Below are 24,917 nucleotides of genomic sequence, written 5' to 3' on the forward strand. Positions count from 1 at the left end.
GGTTGAGCTATTAATGCCGAAGTATATAGTGGACAGCTAATGCAATTGTATGAAAGATGACAAGAAAGTACTAAACCACATAATGCAAAAATAGTTCAAATATATAAGTTCCACACACATTCACATGAAAGTCTAGATGTCTCCATTTTCATGCATGTTATTAACTTTGACTAATTTTCACGTATTTTAATATAAATATTCATTATCGCCTTCATAGTAGGCTTGTTTAGAGTCAATACAAATATACCAACGCTTAATTTTCCATATACTTTTTTTAAGCCTTACTGGTAGGTTCTTTAGCCCCTTGAAACAATAACTTTTAATGACTTCAATAATCTGATAACCCGTTTCTCGAAACGTATTTCTGAGCTACTTTAACTAGACTCAAAACATCTTATTACGTAGTGAAATAAACTTAGCTATATTATTAAGTATCTAATCGACGTTGTTATCCAAAAGATGCACGTCTTTTGGTACAAGTTTAGTATTGACACGCTTCATACTCTAAACATTAAACAAAATATATTGGGTCGATTTGTAAGAAATGCTAAGAGCCTCTGGTATCTCTCGGATACAGAAACGAAGATTTTTCCTGAAATTTTTTGATATCGTCCTTAACACAGGCGACTCGCATGAGGTAAGTTTTCGTTTCAACTTCCCGACCTTCACTTGATGTTTTCATTCGCGAATAACTAGCCTCCTCAGAACATTTTCAAAAATTCTGTAGCCGTAAGTCAATTGGAAATATAAAATTTTAAGCAAAATCGTTACTGAACTTTTTTTTCCATAATTAATAAGAAAAAATGCTACCGATTCGATATACGCTCGCAGTTTAAAAGCACAAATTACATCAAATGTGATTAGACCATGTATAAAAGACCATAAGTGGATAGGAATATGATATGTGAGTGTAAAAAGTTTATAGGATTCATTAAACTCTGCAGATAATGAACGATATATATATATATATATATATATATATATATATATATATATATATATATATATATATATCGCACATTATCTGCAGAGATTAATGTTTCCTATATATATAAAATATATATAAAAGAGCGATTTCTTATATGGGAACGTGGCAAGGAAATACCAAAGTGGACTAACTTTAATATATTTTTCGAGCTTTCGAATACTTCATCGTCTGCGACTGAAATTATGGTCAAATACAATATAAGAAATATGTATAAATGGTATGACAATATTAAAATTTTACTTACAATTATTAATTAAGATTTCCGGTGATTTTTGATATTATTAAAGCTTGTATATATGTTCAAACTCATTGAATTCAAAATTGATTATTCAAATTGACGTTGATAGAAATATTGATTAATTGATTCTGGTTACTATATGAATTTTTATTAATTTTCAATTGGTTAGATTATGAATGACGTTGAATTTTTATAGGTTAGATAAGTTGTAGTGAATGGGAAGAACATTGGTCAGTCGAAAAGCATTATATCCTGATAGATGTTCATTAGCGACTCATGTCTATCATTAAGGACACAATGTGAATTATGAATTTGCCAAAGTTTTGACAACTGATTTAAATAATGTTAGTGTAATTTGTGCATATCTTTTATGTTTTGAAAAAACAAATTCTTTAAACATTCAACGCCATTAACAACCAACTAACCTCACCTAACCTATAAATTTCAACTTCACTTATAACGACCTAACCTATAAAATTTATTGTCATTTATATTCCAGCCAATAAATATTCAACTACATTCATAACGACCTAACCTATTGAAATTTAATGTTATCCATCAATTTACCAATTAATATTGAACATCATTCACTACAACTTATCCTTATCTAACTTATAAAAATTCAACGTCATTCATAATCTAACCAATTATAAATTAATAAAAATTCCTAAAGTAACCAGATTCAATATTTTATATAATCAATATTTCTATCAACATTAATTTAAATAATGAATTTCAAATTCTGTGTTTGAATATTTATACAAGCATTAGTACTATCCAAAACCACTGAAAATCTTAATTAACTATTTTAAGTGAAATTTTATTATTGTTATACCATTTATACATATTTCTTATATTGTATTGACCATAATTTCAGTCCCAGACGATGAATATATAAGTATTCGAAAGCTCGGAAAATATATTAAAGTTAGTCCGATTTGGTGTTTCATTGCCATGTTCCCAATAAGAGACCGCTTATAATATAGCTGGCAAAGACTTTTTTAAAATTCATATATATTTATATATATATATATATATATATATATATATATATATATATATATATATAATGTGTGTTTAATTTGAAATTGCCCAAACTAACCCTATGCATATTTAATGTATGCTATTAAGCTCCTTTTAAAAACTACTCGATATTTGACGCAGAAGTTCAAAATTGCACATAAAATTCAACTACTTACATTATAAATTTACAAATTATCACGTACTAAAACAAGTCTTTCTTACACCGGCTAAAATTTCACTAAAGTCATCTTCATTTTTAGGAACTCCGTTGGCAGCAAGTTCGTAAATTTCCGGACAATGCGTTATGAATGGTTCTGGTTTAACATTTGCGTTAGGCAAAATCACAGAAGTTTGTTGAGCTTGAAAATTGTACGCCACATTCGAACTAAGTCCTTCATTACGATAATTATGATTAGAATCTATAACGTTAGGTTCAGAATTACTGTACTTTAGATACTTATCGAATTCTCTGGTGTCCACATCGTCCCCATCGACGTCACTTCGATTTTCTGTGCTTGTGTTTGGCAGAAAATTGTGAACCAAATGATTTTCTTGTCCGTAATCATAATGTTGTTCGATGGGTTGAGGTTTGTACACTTGAAGGTATTCGGGTTTTTCCAAAATCTTCATCGATTGATAACCAAGAAACGTATCTTTACTTTGGTCATGATGCTCGTAAGTATAATCTTTGCTATAATAAGGCTGCACATTTGAAGTGTAATAACTCAAATTACTTGTAGCGTTAATTGCTGTGGTATGTGAACTGCCAAGATGTTGTTGATCTTGTGAAGTAGCAACTGGAGGATAATAAGTACCTGTAACTACTTGCCCTTGTTCTACGCTACTCTTATTCGCACTCATTATGTACATACCATTTCCCATCGGAACTGAAGTGATCGGTTGAGTATTGGTAAATTGTGGGTTGGTTTGTCTGTAATTGTGTAGTCTATTGTTGAAATTTTGATCGGTAGATGACGGTAAAGTCTGCACAGAAGATACTCTAGTGTCTTCTTTATATTGATTATACTTCTCGTTATCTTGATCCATGGGAGATAGATTTGGTGTAGGTAAAATGGTACTTTTATCAGCTTGTTCCTTTTCGTCCGTAGGACTACCAGGAGTATTCTGGGTTTTCAAATCAGGACTATGAGCAGGCGAGTTATCATGAGACTGTGTAGAATAAGGACTTTTTTGTGAATAATTTTGATAGGCTAAATAACCGTAATGGCTGTAATTATCAGGACTATATCTTTTTTCATTAGTGTAATCGGCACTACCTCCTGGACTCGGAAAATTTATGGACGTATATCCTTGCTGTTGTTGAAGATTAGGAGAAAGGCTGCTGTTTGGAGGAATGTATCCAGAGTACCTTGGAGACATATTCGGTAAACTTGGACTTGGTAAAGACGTTCCTACACGAGTTCCGGGACCGGATGTAGCTCTCTGTTTGTTATGCTTCCTACGTCGAGGTCGGTATTTGTAATTGGGGTGTTCAGTCATGTGAATTACTCGAAGTCGCTCTGCTTCTTCTACAAATGGCCGTCGATCCTGGGGAGTTAGGGACCGCCATTTTTTTCCTGAAATAAATAATTCAATTTTAAAGATAATCACAACTTTTTATTAACAAAAAATCAGCTAGTCAACTCGAAGATTTAGTGACAGTGAAATATTAATGAAAATAAATGGGGTGTACTGTTTATTTGATCATAGTTTTGATTTAAATATCAAATTAAATGATAGTTAATAAGATAAATACGAGTGTCTTAATCATGTAATGCGAGTTGCATACACTCTTTTTTCTATGACCAATCATAATATTGAAAAATAATAACTTTATTTTCAAAATGTACTAAACTTATATTAGTTATAATAATTCCAGAATAAAAATTTTAGAAAAATTTGTTCTTTATGAAACTAACGGTAAAAGTTACATTTTTAATTTAAGCTGACATTGAATTTTATAACAAAGCATGCGTATAAGTATTGTTAAAAGTAATAATTATAAATAAAAAGATTTATAGTAATTACTTATTTATACATAGTTTTAATAACATAACTAATATTCTCTTATTTGTATATAGTGATATTAACATTGCAATAAGAGCAGTTGGTTATGGAGACTTGCTACTTGAAGATGGTACTAGTTCAGGGTGCTGTTTATTGCTATTTGAAGATGTTGCAGCTGCTGATAGAACTGGAAACTCATCACCGATATTGGAAACAGGAAGATTCCTGTCAGCAATTTTCTATTTTTTTCCAATGGAGTCCTCAATGTACCTCTCCTCGACCGTTGAGAGCCTCTATCATCCACTTCGTGTAATCGTTGTCAAATCCGTTCCTGAATTTGCAAGTGAAGACGATCTTCAAAAGCAGTGATCATTAATGAGTTTTGAATCGAATAATTTCAAATACGTCGCAATCTCGGCCGGTATCTTACCACATGTGTTATTGTTAACGTATTGTTAACCATCGATGAGAAGTGTTAGGAGAGCATAATGTAGCATATTTGCTATAATAACTGACGGAGTTTGAAGGAATAAAAAAACTACGCTTGGCATTGGTTTTCGTACTCGGAATATATATCAGTAACGAATTTTCTAATTCTTCTATTCCATCTACGGTGCCATGTACAAAATATCTGACGCTTCATTTAAAAATTTATCGATTTGATCTCTTGCGAGAATTTTTGTTTCCTTTGGACAGAAGCCCACGTTTTGTGGCTTTAGAAATGAAAATAATTTGTAATATTTCCTGATGTCTACATTATTGTGGAAGATTCCGACACTTTCGATTTTTCCTCGAAAGAAAGCTAAAAATACAGTTTCACTAAACATTCTTTGATTTACACCTTTGCATAAATCTACTGTATATAGTTATTTCGATTTCTGAAGCAGTAGATCCAATGTCGCTTTGTTCGCTGCCTGTTCGATGTCCACCTGAACACCGGTGTCGAGTTTGGCCCCGAACTCGGCACACACAGTCAGTATTCATCTTTGTTGTTACACTTCAATACAAATTGTTAATTAAAACACGTGAAACAATATTTTTACAAATTTAAATAAATGTTTTAATGTTGTCATGACAATATCTCATGACACTCCGACATTATTAAAAAAATGGATAATAATAACATCTACAAATGACTTGATATTGAAATTGAAAACTAAATTTGAATCACTTTGGAAAGATTTTATCTTTTTTAAATGGAAATAAATAGAAAAAACAAAAAATGAAAGAAAAGCTAGTACTATGATTCGAAAAATTCATATTAGTCCATTGGAAGAAGAGAGTAAGCGTTAATGCTTTCATTGTGAAAACATTTTGAAAAAAAAATAGGAGGACGAATACTTAACCTTCAATTATTGGTAGGTGGATTATTATTGCTCTGGAGCAGAGGAAAACTTTATCTGTGATTATTGCCTTCTTCCTAAATTATATATTTCTTTGTTCATTTTAATAGATTTTTTGCTTTTTATCATCTATTCTAATTCTAAAGCAATTGCCAATTCAATATTTTAATGCCCAATAAAGTATTTTTATTCCATTAATATCTTTAGAGACTCAGCTATCTCGACTAGCTTCACTTTACGATTGTACGAAATTATTTTGTGGACTTTTCTTATGTATATGTTAGTGACAGCTTCTTTGTGGCTTCCATTGCGGGCATCGTCCTCGGAGCTCATTTCACTACGCTTATACTTATTAAACCATTTCTCAACAATTGGTTGTCTTGGGGCAAAGACCGAATAATGTTTATCAAGCCCAGGCTTGACTTTTTTAAGGGTTTCCCACTCTTTGATCGCTCAGTATCATATCCAGACTGAGGCAAGTTTTGTTACCGGCGAATCAAACAAGACATTTTCTGATCAGTTGCAAACAAATAAACATGGCTGCTGCGATTGATTTTTCCACCAATCGTGAAAGGCCAATCTTTAAAATACATTGTGATAGGTAATGAAACATGGGTTCAATATATCCTGACCGAAACGAAACGACAATTAAAGCAACGGATCTATACGAGTAGGTACTTATTCCTACTAAATTTGAATGAACTTTCAAAAATCTTGAGGTTATGGCAACCATTCACTTTTTTGGCCAAAAAGTGGTTTGATTGTGGAGGTTACGCTTGGAATAACAATTGATGTTCCTATTTTGAAGATTTGTATTGATTGTGGAAAACTATTCAAAATAAACGGAAAGGTATGTTGAAATCTGGAGTTGTGCTGATCTACGGCAATGTTCGTCTCTATTGCCATCATGCCAACAATTTCAATGGAATATTATCGAATGCGCAGGGGCTTGGGAAGTAGAAGATAACAATCAGTTTTTCTAGTCACTTACAATGAAATATCTCATATCAGTGAATAAGTGACATATATGAGTGATATTTAACTCATTCAAAAGAATTTAATTTCTTTCTCACATTAGATTCATGTCTTACTTACCATACGTATAATTTTGAAAAGACATGACGTCCAAGAAACTTTAGAAATATTTATATATAATAATTTAATGAATTAATTTGTTTATTTATGAAATAACACATTTTTATCATCACGCCTGTGAAACATTTTATCTTAGGCTTATTTTATATAAAAATCTGATAACAGGAATATTCTAACTTCTGTTATATCTTTAATATATATAGATATACTATTTATTTTGATTCATTTGTTTAAGGTGAATGTAAAGATTACTCAGATATTTTGTTAATTCTTCTTGAATCTCAATGTAAATATTAAAATTTGAAACAGAATACGACACAAAGTTTGTAGCGTTCAATATGCAAGAGAATATAATGAAATGGGTTAAATATATTGAAAAAAACTCTATTGAATACAAGTTGATCGTAAAATATGAGCTCGAGAGATGTGAAAAATTGATAGAAAACGATATAACTCATATTGCTAAACTTTATTCTTACTTGAAGAACAATATAGTTTCAAAAAACAAAACCGCAAAACACACCGGTGTGGGTTTTAGGGAAGCGCTCATAATACCTATTCTAACAACAAAAGTAAGGAATTTTGCTAGTTAGGTGAGAAATTAAGGTGTCACTAAAGGACACGTAAGTTCAGATCCAAGAAGCCAGCTAATTTTTCCAAGGAACAATGGCGGATTGTAGTGTTCTATTTAATGCATGTTATAACATCTTCAATTTTTTTCTCACATTTTTGATTATTTTCATTAACCATTTAAATTTTATATTTATGGAGATTGATGACTTTTTGGCGATCATTTTTAGTAGACGATACAGTATCGAATAGTGAAAAAAAAAGTCAAGATTTTGAATATAGATGTCTAATGTCAATGACAAGGGTATATAGCTCAGGAACTAACCCTCAATCAAAAAAGAAGACCTTCCGAAATCTCTCACAGAAGTAGAGAGAGCGCAATGAGGCAACGGGCGAAACCAAGACGCTCAAAAAGATCGAAACTTGTCAGAAATCGGTGGAATCTCCCATTTATTATCAATCCGTAGACTCTGCCCTGGGAAGGAAGCCTAATGGGACGGGTTTTCTCACAAACGCGCATGTGTGTGTACGAGTATTTTAATGAAGGGTAATTGTATGCGGTATGGCGTTGTCATGCAGCAATATCGCGTCGTTTTGATCTGTAGACAGGTTTCACCTTGTTTTTTAGGAAATGACTCCAAAACTTCACAGTTCGTTGTTCAGTAATAAAATCAACCATATTTACGGTACACAACACCTTCCCCTCTGACTGTGTAATCTTCGCTTTAAGTGGCCTTCGTCACCAAGTCTCGCCGTGACGCCGATGTTTTCATCTGTAACACTTGAGCCTTGGAGAGACACTTACACAAATATCCGCAGATTCTATATTAACTTGACCAAAAAAATAATGATATAAGTACACTAAAAAACGGCGTTCCGCGCTCACGGTTGTTCTTTACGCTTTAGACCAGTCTAACCTCCAGCGTAACCACTTTTACTACATAAAACTTTCGTACGTTTATTAAAAAATTCCGTTATTTGAACCACCATCATATTAATGGAAAATGTGGTATCGTCAAACTGCGACAAGGATTTTACGAAGTAATAATACTCGACCACATCGATTATATAATTTGGATTCACAAAACGTAGTTAAAATGGCTTCTTCGCACAAGTTTTTCAGCCATGAATTTTGGCTAAAGTCGTTTTCCTTCGATATTCTCTTCTATTATCAGGCGGAGAATCTCATATCACTCGCCTCTCATTACATGTCTTAGGTAGTGCTACTTTCTCTTCTTGATTATCGTGAGAAGTTCACCCATTTGTTGTGGGTCCTCTATGTCGCATCAATTTTCTGGTACGGAGTTTAAGGTTGTGGTTTGCCAGAAATATCCTCATGTTGTTCAGATTTTTCCGCGCTTGCTCATTTCTTGATCTGATTTGGAGTTTTGGGTAGCATTCCTGGTTAACAAGCATGCCCAGGTATCTTAGAGATGACACTTGTTCAATGATCTCTCAATGGAGTGGCGTTTCTTTGTATTTTTGAGAATACTAATAGTTTGGTCTTGGACGTATTCATATAAAGGCCGAATTGCTCACTATATTCTACAATAACGTCCATAACAGATTGAAGTTCTGGTAGACTACTGGCCACTACCACGGTATCATCTGCGTAACGAAGATTTTTTATAATGTTTCCATTGATCTTTATGCCTGCAGTTGTATTCTCGAGGGCTTCGCTGAATACTGCCTCAGAATAGAGGTTAAACAGTAGGGGAAACAATCACATACTTGTGGCATGCCTAAAATGGCTAGGTTTATGATTATAAAAATTTGTTTCACAAGTACTCCTTGTTCAAGATGAAAATAATAATTGTTCTGCATGCTGAAAGTTAAAATTCTTGTACCAAATTCATTGCATTCACCTCCCAAAACTGTGTTGATTTCCACAAAGACATGCCCGACAGATGAACTCCTACACCAATAATAATGCATCTCGTAAATTCAGTTCCAAAGAGTGATGCTTTTTAAATTAATACATTAATAACTTTGATAAGTTTTTTTTTCAATTCTAAGAAGAAATTTGAATAATGAATTATAGGAAAGAAACTAACATTATTTCAGCATTTTTTTAACCTCTTTTATCCTATATTTGAATACTTTTTTATTACCATAGTTCTCAAAACGAAATCGATGGAACTTGATTATATTTCTTTTTTCATTTCATTTCATTTCAATCACTATTCGATTGATTTAGAAGACAATATTTGTCCAACTCGTGATATTCAGGACGAATTTGAAATTGTTATTTTCAATAGATTCCATCCATGTTGATGAATGCGTAACTAGCTAAAATAATATTTGACAAAGTGCTTAGCTCTATTTTTTTAAGCTTTTTGATAAGTAGAGATAGTGTTGTAGAAATGTTTTCACTAAAACTTGCGCCGTTTTGCACGCTCAGATTCTATTTGAAATTTAAATAAGTGATTAGTTGTGGAAGATTTTTCTGAAAATTGATAAAATTGAGTATTGAGCTGTCATTGAATATTTGTTTTTGAAATAAGGCTACGGTTATAAAAGAGGAGTTACTCACTGTATATGGAAACTCTGAAAAATAACTAACGATTTTAAAATTTTAGACATTTGAATTCAAAAGCGACCGTATCAGTTTGACTGACGATAAGTGTTCGAGATGGCTAAAAACTGCAATAACCAGCGATATCATCGAAAAATTTACCAAATAGTCCGTCCGACGTCTGTCGGATTAAAGTTAGAGAGATAGAAGAGGTTATCGGTATATCAAAAGAACAATATACTGAATGAGGGTTTATACAAGCGTAAACTATATGTGCGTCAGGTACCGCGTTTGCTCACTTTGACTCCAAAGAGCGTCTGGATGAATATTTGTCAGGCCTTACGGACGCTGTTTATGCAAAATTAATGGAATTTTCATCTCAATTTATAACTGTAGATGAAACCTGGATCCATCTCTATTTCCTTGAATTAAAATAAAAAACAGTCAAGACAGTGAACTTTTAAAGGCGAATCTGGCGAACCTTAGTTTCATCGGCTGACAAATGTCGTAGCTACCGTTTTTTATATTCAACAATCATCCACAAGAAGGCAAAACAATAATAGGAGAGTAACTCATCATTGCATGAAAGATAAAGGCAGAAATCACGAAGAAGCGATCGCATTTGATGAAAAATAATGTGCTTTTCCATCAGGACAATGCAAACACGTCGTTGATAGCCATGGTTAAAATAAACGAATCGCACTTCGAATTTTCCTATTTCTTAACTTCTGCTCATTTGCAGATTTTCCTCAGACGAGAACGTTATGTCTATTGAGGAGAAAAACGAGAAATTTAATTTGGAAGGATTCAGAAATTTAATTTGACCATATGGAAAGAATTGAAAGTACACTATATTGAAAAATAAAAATTATTATGAAAAAAGTCTTGTTTCTTTCTTAGGCCAGGAGCATTTCAGACAACCCTCGTATATTTTTCAGCTTGCCAAATCCGCAAAACTTTGTTTTTTTTTGAATAAAATTGATTTTGCCGTTAGGAAATTTCGTAATTTTGTGAAAAAAGTCAATTGACAAACGAGAGGCCAAAGTAACAACCGAAATTATACCACTGGTTGTTCAGATTCTTGGGAAAATTAATTGAAAATATTTTTAATGAGAAAATTAGTGAGCAGTAATCTCGTTACAATCGAAGGAAATATTTTTATATTCGAATTCACTTATTTGTCTTATAAACTTTTTTATAAAATTAATATTTATAATAATAAAACGATTTATGACGGTTTTATATACATATACATCCGGTATTTTAAATTGATTACATAATCTAGGGGTAGACTATATTTATAAAAATTTATGAAATTCCCGTAGGTCGATAATGTGGGAGTAAAAATTCCATGTTGAGTCGTTACCTACAGAGATAGATCGTAAAAAACGTGAATAATCATCAAAATTTTAAATAAAATATTGTATTACACGGTAGTCGATATTTTTTGAATTGTGTTGTAGCCTTTCTTTTTATAAATGGAAAAACAATCATTTGTGATGAATCAGCAACATATTTTTACAAAAAACTTAATGTTTATTCAAGGAAAATAATTATATTATTCACAGGAAGCATACTTCCAAATTTATTCATCTGATCTTGACGTTAACTTATATAAATGATTCTCTTAATTTTACAATTTCTGGAACTTTGAACCATTATTTGAAAAAACTTTTCTCCACTCTAGAAATATATTATCCATGATTGGGTCGAAGACGATATCTCAGTAGAGTCTTGGAGTTGGAGTTCGGAATGAATTGAATAGTACATTTACTATAATTTTTTGAAACGCTCGGACCTGTCGATGAATCCAATATCTTTTATATATTCATGTTATTGTTCACAATAACACTATAATTTTCACAGCTATTTTTATAGGAAATGTACATTTGTATGTTACAACATAGTCGTTTTTTGAATCTATTCTCTCTTTCCATTGATGTTCCAACTTTTTTGACCCTCCCAACTGATAATAGGATACTTCTCGCTGGGGGGCAGAGCCGCTGAATACTGTGGGTGAGTAATAAATTATAAGTGCCATTCGTGAATTTTAGTCAATGGGATCACCGTAGTCTGGAAAGATGCGTTGGCTTAATGGAAAAGAACTTTATTTTTCTTGATATGTCGTCGCTTTTTTGTAATATCTCCTATTACTTTACTGAACTAACAACTGAGCAACAATTTGAAAAGTTTGCAATAAATAGCACATTCCACTCTCACACTCCATAATCTTAAAGCAGAAAAAATACTCAGTGAGGTGGTGGTCATCTTCTTCATTACATAGAAGGATATTGTGAAGTGGCGTCTTTTTGATTTTTGAATTGAATCTATTTAAATTATTAAATCCTGGAGAAATTTGTTATGCTGATATAACAACTTCTGTAGTCATTAAACTAATTCTTGTTAAGCGCCTGGATAAATTTCACAACGGATGCCTTTTTCATGACATTCGTCTACAACAAAGTATACTTGACGAAAATAAGGCTTCTGGTTAGGTTAAGACAGCTGTCTATTTTTTGATAAACCACTCCTTGAACTTTGAAAGCTGACATAATTAAAATTTCATTACCTCTTTGGCTCCAAAATGTACTATTTGGAAACATCCATCATACTTACGGGAATTTATTAGGTTTAGGAGTCAAGCTTAGAAAGTTGAACTTTACCATTTTAATGTACATTAATGTTGTAAATTACAACATTACAACATTGCAATGTTGTATTTTTAAGCAGACAGAAGGTGCAGTGCAATAATTTGAATTTTAATATCTTTTTATGATATTTGGCATAAGCTGCTCGATTAACGTATGGATTTATTTCTTCATGAGCCTTGTTAATTTTTTTTGACAACATGAGTTTGAATATACCTTTAGCGGTTCGTTTTAAGATTTCAAGATGACTTTCATTATATTTTCTAATATCCTCTCTATGAACTTCTCTATGGCGTTTTGTATATTTTGAAACAGCTTTTTGTTTAGTTCTGATTTAGCTAGAAAATATTTTTCTTCGTTTCGTTCCAATTTTTGACCGTTTCATCGTTTTAATATTTCAGTTATAAAAGTAGTTTCATTACTATTCAAGAAAGTTGTGTCAGAAGTTAATTGAGAGAATTTGATACATCTTCGGTCTCCGATGCAAGATTTTAATAAAGATGAACTTATTAGTGCAAATAAAGGATATGAAACGTCGTAATGTCTATTGTTGAGGTTTTCAGAAAAACTGAATTTTAATATACTTGAAAATGATATGGAAACAGCTCTTCCGCCGTTTTAACTTTACAAAGAGATCCTTTGACATGTTTTCGAAGTACAAACATTTAGTACTATAAAGTTCACCATATGCTTGCTGAGTGAAACATTCGAACCTTTGCCAGTTATGAGAACCTTTTTGACATAGCGCCAGACACTGAATACGATATTGAAGAAAAAGGAGATGGCCATTACCGAGAATACGTACAACTTATCCAGAAAATAGCATACGCTCCAACTACTGTGCTATATTGGCCTTCTTGCATAAAATTAACAAAGTGTCCTCGAATTCATGCCCCTGGGGTGAAAAGCAAAACCTATCCCACATTTCTTATAACTACTCCTTAAATAACTCTATTATTTACTCTCTCTACAGTTCTCTGAAGACTACGAATAGAGCTTGCGAAATTGTAATCCTAGAACTTGATCAGTATTAACAAGTCTACAGTATAAATAAAGTCAAAACATAAACCACGAATAGATAGGAAGTCGGAGAAATTCGATAAAAAACAAGCCGAATAGCCCTTTCTAATTTTAAGAAGGTATTTCAATATTTTTCCTGGGTATTTCCACGGGTATGTGTATGATATTTTCGCTATATCCAGTACTAAGAAGTGACTTTTGAGGAAAGGACTTTTATTGAAGATAAGAGAATTCAATCCTGTTTATACGATAGGATCGGCCGAAATTTTTAACAGAGAGGATTTAAAATTGGTTTATAAATCTAGTAATATATTGAAAACTTGTTAAAGTCCGGCTTAAAGAGCACATAACTTATTTTAAATATGGACGGATCAAGAAGCCTCTTTTATCTCTGTAACCTTAATATGTGTTTGTTTCAGTTTTTGGCTGTCCCGAAAGCTCGACGGTAATTAAGCTGATATGTTTGAACGGTCTATTTGTTAAAAGCTATATTTTAATACTAAACTTTTTTGTTCTTTTTCCATTTTTCAAATCGATTCATCATTGAGCAGAATGTCCAATTGTCAGTATAAAACTTTTATTCAAATATCGAGTAGAAAATATATAATAATACCTTTGGGGTTTCCGAGGCCACACACTAAAGGTTGATTATAATCAACAACTGCTTTTCTACTTCTTCTACAGTATTTTTCTGTATGAGCTCACTGATCATGTCCTTCACAGATCCTTTACATTTTTTCGCATGCATCTTAGAAATTGACGTCCTTCACATGTCTTCCTGGAGGTTCCCATCCAATATTATACTCGTATGAGTTGCCATATTAGAGACTAGCACTACTTCATAAAAACTATACATGCGCCAAAGATAAGTCGCTATCAGCTGTTTAGCATCAGGCCCATTGTTTAGAATGCGATGCCTACCGTGTCTGCAGACAAACAAGTGTAGCCGTTGCCTTCGTTTGTATGTGGGTATCGAATTTGACATATACAGTACACCTAAAGAGCGCCATTTACAAATAACTACATCATACTGGATCATATGTTTTTGATGAAAATCTATTAGAACAGCTTTCATCTCGTATCGAAGTAGCCAACAATTTAAACTGCAGTTACAAGGGCACGTAAGTGTTCTAGACAGAATATATATAAATCGATGCATTGGAAAAAAGGGAACACAGAAATAACTCACTAAGTTATCCGACTGTACACTACTAGTTTTCTTCTTAAGAAGTTATTTAAAATTTAAAATCCTCAACAACAAACACTATCCGTAATCTACAACAACCTGGAAAAGGTAAACAGCAATGATGATAGATATATGTGAAAAACTACTGATTATCTATGCGAAGGTTGCAAGATGGTCAGAGAAGAGAAACAAGCGATATGGATAAGCAATAAGAAAAGAAAAGAAATATGACATAAATCATCCACATTATAATAGTCACCATAAAATAGATCAAAGAATTCATTAAAAAATATTCAGATTATATAGAAAAAGTTATCTCACAATCGAATCGAGTTATTCAACATCATAACTAGTGGCTATAAGTCAAATTATGTCAGTCCTTAGATTAACTTGAGTTAAAAAAAATATAGATACTTTTCTGAACTATAGATATTTGAGAGCATCAATAAACTTGTTGATTTAACATTATTGTTCGACTTCAATATCATCTTGACGTTATTACACATAAACTGATTGGATAAAACGTCAGTAACTTGTACATTTTAAATTTGAATAATTTTCAGTGACCAACACAGAACAAATCCGTGGGAGGTAGCTTTTAATACCTTCAGCTCAGTAAGAGGTCTTCGTAGTTTGGTAGCCTAACTGCTGGACTTCACACTAAAAAAGATTTACTGAAAGGCGGGGGGATACCATATGGAGATCGAAATCGAAGAAATAAGAGTGAGAAAAAGTTATTATTTGAATGAATCTGAATTTGGAATTTTCAAAATATTTTATATTTGGTTGCTGTAGGTTTTTCATGGGTTCATTTGCTACCTACACTTAGATGGCGCAGTTTATGTTATGAGGTCCCTGATAGATCCTGAAACAGGTAAATTTTTGTAGGCGAAAATATAGAACTGCCACCTCAACTCAACTCAATGACGATGACGACGATGACGACATTTTTAGTAATTTTTATAGTCAACAAAATTAATATGGAAATAAGAATAATAAACAGGAAAATTGAATCGAAAAAGTTGCTGATATTTCACGATGTTGTTAAATCAACTTCTTAAAATAATTGTCGCAGAGAGTCCGCCTTCAACATCACCATTTGAAAACGTATTCGGACCCATCATAGCACCTGTGAATATGGCTTTTTTGCGTGAAATACTTCATTTGCTGAACAGCTAACGAGGGTAAATGATCCACAAAGATCCTCTGCTGTTCCGTCGTACTTGGCATGATTTTCATTTGCAGAGGCCTATCCTGGAGAAGATAGGAAGCATCGTCAGCTTTGATCATGCAGTTGTCCAAAAATGCTAGCCTCTCTTTTTATCAAACCCATTCTACTCGTATATTTGCTATCAATGCCGGCCCCCCTGCGTCAGCCTCACGCGATAATAGTTCGGTCACAGCAATTCCTTAAGATGATTCGGCTAACATAGTCGTCTCGTCTTTAACGTCGCCATGTTCTCTCTTAACAAGGCCAACTTTTTTGGAGCTTGAACCAGATCTAATCCGACCCCGTAACTCGTAATTTTGAGGGAGGTAAAGATGAGTGTGGTTATACCCTAATGCTAGGTCTTCCAGAAATTGGTCTGCTGAAAAGTCAGTCTATCAGCTAGTCTTGAGATTATAGTACAACTACTGCGATGCTGAAGACTCAGTGATCCTTTGAAGGATTCGCAGCGCCGTTATAATTGTCGAACGTAATTGTTTTTCAACGTCAGTTCTCCGTCGTCTCTTATACTGTAGAGCTGCTTCCACTTGACAAAGGATTCATTAAAGTGAAGAGGTCCCTTCTACTAAAGTACGTCCACTAAATGCTGGGGAACTCACCGGAAAGCCTTAAGAGTCGAAACTTAGACTGGTAATTCCATCAGAGGGCACTACTCTTGGAGATCGGCTAATTGCATTAAACGCATTGGGAGCATCTACCAACAACATGTACTCTTGCTCTTCTTCCAAAATATGGTATGTATCGCTTCTTCGATTATCGATTTTATTCTTATTGAAAGTTGATCCATCCCACAAGTTTCTTTTGTATCATCCGCTGCGATTAAGGCCATAATATTTGGCTTATTTTTGGCATTCTTAACTATTATCCATAAACAATTATCTGTACTAGTAAGTAATCTATTAAGGATTTCTCTTGTCTATTTTTGACTTCTCTTATTATTTTATGAATAGCTTTGTGTAAAAAGTGTGTTTTGATAATAATTATAAGTTCATTCTCTATATCTATGCTTATTATTCTTTTTCTGTTCATATTCTTTGTCTTTTGTTTTACCATATTCAAATCGATACCTTTGGTCTCTTTTTCTACTCTACCATTCAGATCGCTTATTATTATTATATCACAGTTATAATCCTCTATTACCCCTGGTAGTGGTAAGTAGTAGATCCGAATTTTCAGTTTCTTTAAGGTTAGAATAGAGAAGAATGTAAAATAACCATAACTCTTTGTGTTCAGAGGAGCTCCTAATATCCACAAGAAAAGAACGGACATAATTTTAATCAGTGTCACATCATAATAAATATTTTTTTATTTGTCAAATATTATACAGTCACGTTCCATAAACTAGTAATAAAAAAATGATCTAAGGCTTTATGATTACCACAAAACCCTTATAAATAAAACGGATGCTCTCGAACCGAGAGCGGCCAGGTATAACAAGATTGTTCTCAAAAAAATATTCCCTCCTCTGTCCATACACACAAAGACACGCCATACGACAAAACCTACTTAAAAAACCATTCGTCAACTATATATTATGCATATGTAATATTTTCTCATTAAAAAGATTCACAAGTTATTTATTACTTTTATAATATTTTCGTTAACGTGTTTCATTCTAAAGTGATGATTACGGTCCATAGACCGGTTAATATGAATATATTGTGACGGTCCAAAATATCGTAAATTTTTTTTATAGGGTGTTTTCTTCCATCTGTCATAACTTCTTTATAATAACAGACGAGATAACTAAGTATCTATGTTCCAAAGCGGTCAGAAATGTTATTATTTTTTATGTTTTGAATAACTGGAAATTTGTGGCATTTCATTGACTAGATCTAATTGACTTGATTGTTGCCATTAGCTTAACTTTAATTGCAATTTCAAATTGATCAATCCCGTTTTCACGTAACCTCTGTATTATTTCAGTTCTTCAAGTGTTTAAAGTAGAAATACGTTTCTTCTAGTAACTATGAAAGGAGTATTATCCATCACAACAATAGACTGAACCTCGACACGTGGCAGGTCGTACTTAAATTTTAGTTGAAAGCGACCTGCGTTCATGTCCTTGTAATCGCCCCCATCTTAGATCTTCTATATGAAAGGTTTTCTTATTTTAGTTGCGAAATTCTGCAACTTTACGGAGTTAAGGGTATGAAGACAAAAAATCCGTGCAAACTGTTTGTTCTAATTTAATTATTTGCACTTTGCTGCATTTAAGCATGAAAACTAAATCATACGTTTGCCAGAGTTTGCTCAGAATGCTCTTTTTAATCCTTCATGTGTAGTTGCTTGCCAACTTTAAGAATAAACGTATTGCTCCAAGTTTCACTAAAACCGTTTTATTAGTCCCAGTTGAAAGACATTAGGAACATTCCTAAACTACGCAATAAACGTAATATTCAACTCTGCAAAAGCTCCCGCAACGTACTTTGCATAATGAGCAGATGCCACATCTGGCCAAAACACAAAATTCCCTTCAAAATGCTTTTTCTGTATGAACTGCGCTAATCTAGATCAAACACACTCTTTTTCAAATATTTTGGCGATTACAGAATTTTCAGAAGGACAAATGTATGTTGACGAACGACCAACATAAGATATCGCCAACAATACCAACAATTTCTAGTTTTTGTCTCTTTTGATATACATTTCCGAATTTACTGCCTCACCTTTCTGACAGTAATAGGTCTCATCATTTTCTGTTTGACTTTCGTCAAAAGTAAAATATGACTCGTCATCGATATTGACTTCCAAACCCTTAGTGGGCGAAAACTTGTCACTGAGATTTGTAAGTTTTGATTTTTGTTCAATTTGTTTCTTCTCAGAATATTTTAGTGCTGATTTCCTTGATTTTTGAACCACATTCTGTTTTTTTAGAATGTAGCTAATTTCTTATCGATTTGTAATTTTGAATTTTATGCTCATTTTTCACAAACAGTTGTCCGTCAGCCGCTTTAACCATAGCTTCTCTCTTCTATTAAGGCATTTTTTGCTTTAACTATACTATATACCGGTCCAACAAGCCGACAGATAACGTAAATTGCTTGTGTGCCTATTCCCATTCTTTCAAATTGATTAACCGTAAACGATTTCTTAAGATCTTGATTTGGCAATTATTCTACGTACTTGGTGTTCTTTTAGATTTTTCATTCTTGTAACAAAACGAACATAATCTCAATCGCGTCTACTTTACTTGCTAAGCTGTCTAAAAATGTACCATTTTTTTCCCCACACCCTTAAGTTCTTGCCAGATAATTAGTTTTTCTTTCTATCATTGCTAATTTTTTGCTGCTCAGTAAATATGGAGTTGAGTTCCTTCAATGCAAGGTTCACGACTCACGTTGGCAATACCGTAGTTGTTACCTTTACACTTTGGTTATCGAAATTATGCGTGATTTACAATTGTGAATATGTAGTGTCTCATTTGTCGGGCATCAAAACCAAATATGGTTGAACAAGCTCAATAATCTCGATTATAATTACAAAAAATGTTAAGTGTTAATATCAAAAGATATAATAATGAGAGGACTTTAATTGGAAATGCTGCTGTACTCAACAATTATGATAAGAGAATTATAAATAGGTTTAAGATATATTTGTGAAACCTTTCAATCCTGTTTATACAAAGGGATTGGAAGGAATTTTTAACAGAGTGGGTTTCAAATTCGTTTATAAATCCATTTATACATTTAAACAATTGTTGTGGAAGACAAGAGTGGTATATATGAAATTAGCTGTAACGATTGTGTTGGCTAAGATATCTGTTAAGGTCCGATTTCAAGAGCTCGTTTAAATTAGGAACGGACCGAAAAATCGGGTATTGCCGAGAACGCTGTCACTAATAATCACGAAAGAAATATAAATAATGTAAAACTGTTAAAAAAAGTAATCAATAAAAAATAGTTGATGATGATGTTTTCTTGGAAATTGTTCCTAAGTATTCAAATGATTTTTTGTTTCTTTCTGTATATTAGCTAGATGTTCTTTTATAAATAAATAATAGAGTGATGTTCGTAATCGTACTTTATTACGTTATCAGTTTATCCTCGAGAAATTTGTCGCAATACTCTACAAAGTTTTCCGAATAATAAAAGTTTCCTTATTGAATACCTTTAATCTCACATGAAAATAGTATAAAATGAGTGTCTCGAATGAAAAAACCATATGCATGACAACATAAAAAGAGACCATTGGATGCAAATTAGAACTAGAAAGTAGAATAATACAACAGAGAATGAAATTACCTTGGAATTGACACAACCAGTTATGGAGATGTAGAAAACGTGGTAAAAGGATAAATATCTAGAAGGGGACGTCTTCAGAACGTACTGTGGCGGATCAAACATCTAAGACAAGAAACAGAGGCACAAATTTACGAAGCGATAATCAGACCTATAACGACCTATACATCAGAAAGAAACAACACCAGAAATATCAAAAACGAAACAACTCTTAGAGATCACAGAAATGATAATTATCAGGAAGATCTGGAAAACACTACTAAACCGAGAAAGAAGCGGATAATATTAACGAATGGGTATCACAGCGTAGAAAACAATGGAACCAACATATAAGTCGAATGACATACAATAGACTGATAAAAACAGTGAAGGATAAATTGGAACACTTAGTAGAGGTCGATCACAAATGAGGTGGAGTGATAATCTAGAGCCAGGATGAGGAAAGATATCAAAGAAGAAATAGAAGTTGGACCTATCATGGAAAAAACAAGAAGAATTGGCATTATTGAAAGCTTAGTAGCCCTGCAGTGCTTATGCACTAGCGGCCCCTGTTTTCCTGAGAGAAATATATGTAAAATTTGTTAGTTAGTTTCAAACTCTTAAAAAAATCGGGTTAAACTTCAGTTTATCTTTTCTGTCGGATGTCGAGTTAGAAACCCGTACATAATAAAATTTTATGCTGGTACAAAAAACGAGTATATACGTACCTTTCTACCGGTAAACTAACGTTTTACAATATTCAAATCATTTCTTAAAACAAAACTTTTTTACTACAGTGCCCACCTTAATAGTTAAACAGTGTGAAGTGGCAAAATGTATTTCATTAGGAGTCGTAGGCCGTGAAGTGGAACAAATACAGGATGTTAAGAGGTACGGAAATGCTTTTTAGCACGGTTCAATTTTTCCTGTTAAAAATTAAGAAATCACCCATGAATATCAGTCATGTAGAAAAGATTGCCTACCTTAAAAAACGTCATTAAAAATTTCTAATTAACAATGTACATAATAACAAGATTGATTGCTGTCTCGCAAACTTATTATTATGTAAATTTGATCTTGGAAATGCTTATTTTTTATATGCAAATCATACTTAACTGATTTATTTCAGCATATAAGATTGATACAATATTTTGTGATTCACCAAAATAAATTCAATAGTTTCAAAATTGTGAGAAAACACAGTAATCAGTATAAAATTGGTAATTAAGGGTTTCTATTATAATCAATTTTTTATAAAAAATGAGATGAATCATATTATCAGTCACTTGATTTACTGTTAACGTATGAAAAGTCGCTTTATCCTATATTGAAAACGGGCAAAAGTTGAAGCATCATTTCATAACTTGCCTTATACACATATCCAGAAACTTGCTTTTTCCAGGCAACGAATAAAAATTCGGCTCTTATAAGGTGTGACTGAAAAATTTTACGTATTATAAGACTGAATTCGGAGCTTGTTGATGTGTGAACAAGTTGCAACACGTATTATTTATGTGTGTTCAGCTAGAAAAATATTTTTGGTAACAATATGGAAAATGAATCTTTTATTTACCTGCCAGATAAGAAAAAGAGAGACAAATCGACAAATTTAATACGTAAGCCAGACATATTAGCAATTATAATGGTATAGGTTATATTCTTATCGATCTTTTTTGTAGATATGCATCGAACCAGTTACCTATTTTCCCAAAATGCAAGTATTCAATGCTCATAATGCAGGATATTAGGGACCTTCACGAATTATTTTATTATCTGAAAGCCAAGACTGAACAAGATAACTTTTGAAATATGCCGCGTTATCTAAAAAATTGAGTTCCTCTTGTTTTGTGCTGAGATCAGTTTCCAAAGAACTGAACTTATCCACCTCCTTAACAGTTTATTATACCCTTATTGAGTCGCATCTCCGTTATGCTCTTCCCTTCTGGGATACGTGTGGTGAGTCTCAATTTGAGTGAAACTTCAAACTACAAAAGAGAGTTGTTGAATATTTACTGGGACTAAACAGCAGGGCTCACTGCAGGGACGTCTTTAAAATATTAAAATTTCTCGTCCTTCCTTATTCATCTTTAAATCCGTTTGCCTAATTCGTAAGCAGGGTTCTCCAATTTTAGAAAGATCGTTACAAGGCTATCCACTTAGGAGCACGGATCACAACTCTTACCTACCTACTCCACGTTTAGAATTAGTTAAGAGCTCAATATTTTACAATGCAAAAAATGCACAATCACTTGCCAATTGAAATTAAATCGATATCATGTTTCCCCGCATTTCTCAATAACTTGAGTACGTATTTACTGGTAAGTGCCTTCTACTCTGTCAACGACTTCTATTCTAATAATAATATTTAATTCCGGGCATGCTTCATACTGCTTTAATTTTTGCTATGGATTTAATTACTAGTTTTTACCTATTACTAGTTAGTTACTGGTTTTATTCTGTATGTTGAAATTTTTATTTTATTTGTTTTTTCTCTATTTAGTTATTTTTTAGTTTTTACAAACTTTTGTCCACAAATTGTAACAATTTGTATGAATGTAAGAGTATAGTCGTGTGTCCAGGTCTCATATATAGTTATGAATATGAATATGAAGTGCCTGGTAAATGATCACATCTGAAAGCACTTTTAATTCAAAATGAATAAGCCCGGCACACAACGCGCGAATAGCTTAGGCAAAGATAATTCTATAGTTAGAATCTGGCAAATGTGTTTGATATGTTTACAGCCTCTTCTTTTTTCTATGATATTATCGTTTGTTGTCACAGTTTTTGACCGTCTCAAACACTCGTGTTCGTCAAGTTAATATGCCTAAGAAATCTGAAATTTTAGTAAGAATATCCAGGTTGATGTTGGAAACTGTTTAAAGAAACTGTAAATAACTGGTTAACGGCCAACCAGCAGAATTAACTCATATTATTGTCAAATAGAAATCAAGTGTTGAAAATGTCTGAAATTTTGACCGAATTGACAAACAATAAGTCTACTATCAAATGCAACTGACCAAAAATTAAAGAAAACAATCACCTAAAGCCTTCAATTGAAAACCAAGGTGGAAGCTGGGCCAAAAACAAGTAACAAAAAGCAATGAGATTTGCATAATATTTGGCAAATACTTTCACGGTCAACGAAGGAGAAAGAAAACTTGATAATATGAAATCAAGTCAGCTTGGAAATAACCTATACTACATCAATCAAAATATTGAAAAGAATATCAACTAGAAGAAAGCTTCTAGTTCTGATTTAATTAGGTACTTTTTAAGAAAGTAGCTGAAGCTATAATGATAAACTAACCACCAAACATGGTATCTACTACCAATAATATCAAATTAATTTGAAAAAATAGTAATGAATACATTAAGTCTTTTACTTTGAAATTGATACTTCACATCAGTTTGTTTTCAGAGAAAGTTGATTTCACAGGATAATCGATGTCTTAAAAAAATGTCTAGAATAACAGTAGTTCTGATCTTCTGTCTTTTTAGACTATGCTCAGGCATTAGACAAAGTTTGGAACGAAGGGCTGAAATACAAACTGAACAAATTCCCGCCTCAACAACTATTAGAGTTGTATATTGAAACTAGTTTTCAGAGCAAAAACTTGAAGTAAATTAACGTGAGTGTACGACAAGGTAATATGTTTGGACTGGCCCTTTACTTCTTGTACACTCTCTAACTATCCTAGCTGTAGGCGATAGCCACAAGCGATAATCTACTTATAGAAATAAATTTATAATAAATGAAGAAACGCTTCGTGGAAGGCGTTGTTTTATAGAATGGCTCTATAGATAACCTGATCTGAAACGCTTAGATTATTCCTGTGGGGCTACTTAAGAGACATTTTCCGTAAAACAAACTTTGCAAATATTCAGGAATTAGATTGTCACATAGATAAGAGCAGTCAGAGACGTTACAAAATATATTGAAAAGGGCATCCTTTGCTGTATTGTAAGGCAACATTTTAAACATTTGCCTAATCTGTTTTTGTGTTTTCTGAGCTAACTTATTTGCCTACTTCTCAATCATGGGCTTCTTTTATCGTGAAATGAATATTTGATATTTGTGCAGATTTTCCATAATATACATTACCGGTAAAAAGTTTTTGCCTACCCCATGATCCATTCTTTAAATATAAATATAATACATTTCAACAAATTTCTCTTTCATATTGTCAAGCTAAGGTCGAAACAGAGTCTTAACAACAAAAAATATTCGTGTTCGTTATTTATTTACCTTATAAGAGCGGCTTCGAAAAACCACAACCGCTGAAGATAAACGTATTGTATTTATCAGTAAACGTGATTGACGGGACCAGTGATAGCAGCTCAGATCAATGGATCTAGTGATATCTATCTCTGAAAACTTTTATAGTAAAAAGGAAATGGAGAGAAGCTGGCGTTTTTGGAAGGGTGGCAGTGACCATATCCCTTTTAATACGACAAAATGAAATTGAGTGATTCCAGTAATCTGAATAACATAAAAATTGGACCCATAAATAATGGGAGAGTGTTTAATGGGATGGGTCTGAAGACCATAGAAATTGTAGTGATTTTAAAGGAACAATGATATAGAAAAGGAAAAAGTAGTCCGCTTAGGCCAGTGCCTCATTGGCAGAAAATATTTCTTCCTGCATGACAACGGTCCTCGAAGCTGTGCAAAGAGTATTCGAAAAAGAATTGGAAAAGAAGAATGTTCTTAAAGTAATGATTTAGCCGTCAGAGTCGCCCGACCGAGTTTTCGTGGAACAACTTTTGACCGGTAGTGTAATTTAAACAGTCTAATCCAAAGAAACTGAAGATCTCATGACAATGAAAATAACA

General features: G+C 32.8%; 1 protein-coding gene across 1 annotated transcript in view; it reads right to left on the minus strand.

The window, feature by feature from the left end:
• Positions 1–2,308: 2,308 nt before the first annotated feature.
• Positions 2,309–24,917, minus strand: part of LOC130893277 (putative transcription factor SOX-15) — a 190,785-nt gene continuing 168,176 nt past the window's right edge. Inside the window, exon 3 of the mRNA XM_057799239.1 lies at positions 2,309–3,826. Within this exon, the coding sequence (XP_057655222.1) occupies positions 2,445–3,826 (1,382 nt within the window). The 3' untranslated portion in view covers positions 2,309–2,444. The remainder of the gene's footprint in view (positions 3,827–24,917) is intronic.

This window comes from Diorhabda carinulata, chromosome 4, assembly GCF_026250575.1.
Source record: "Diorhabda carinulata isolate Delta chromosome 4, icDioCari1.1, whole genome shotgun sequence".
Lineage (NCBI taxonomy): Eukaryota > Metazoa > Arthropoda > Insecta > Coleoptera > Chrysomelidae > Diorhabda > Diorhabda carinulata.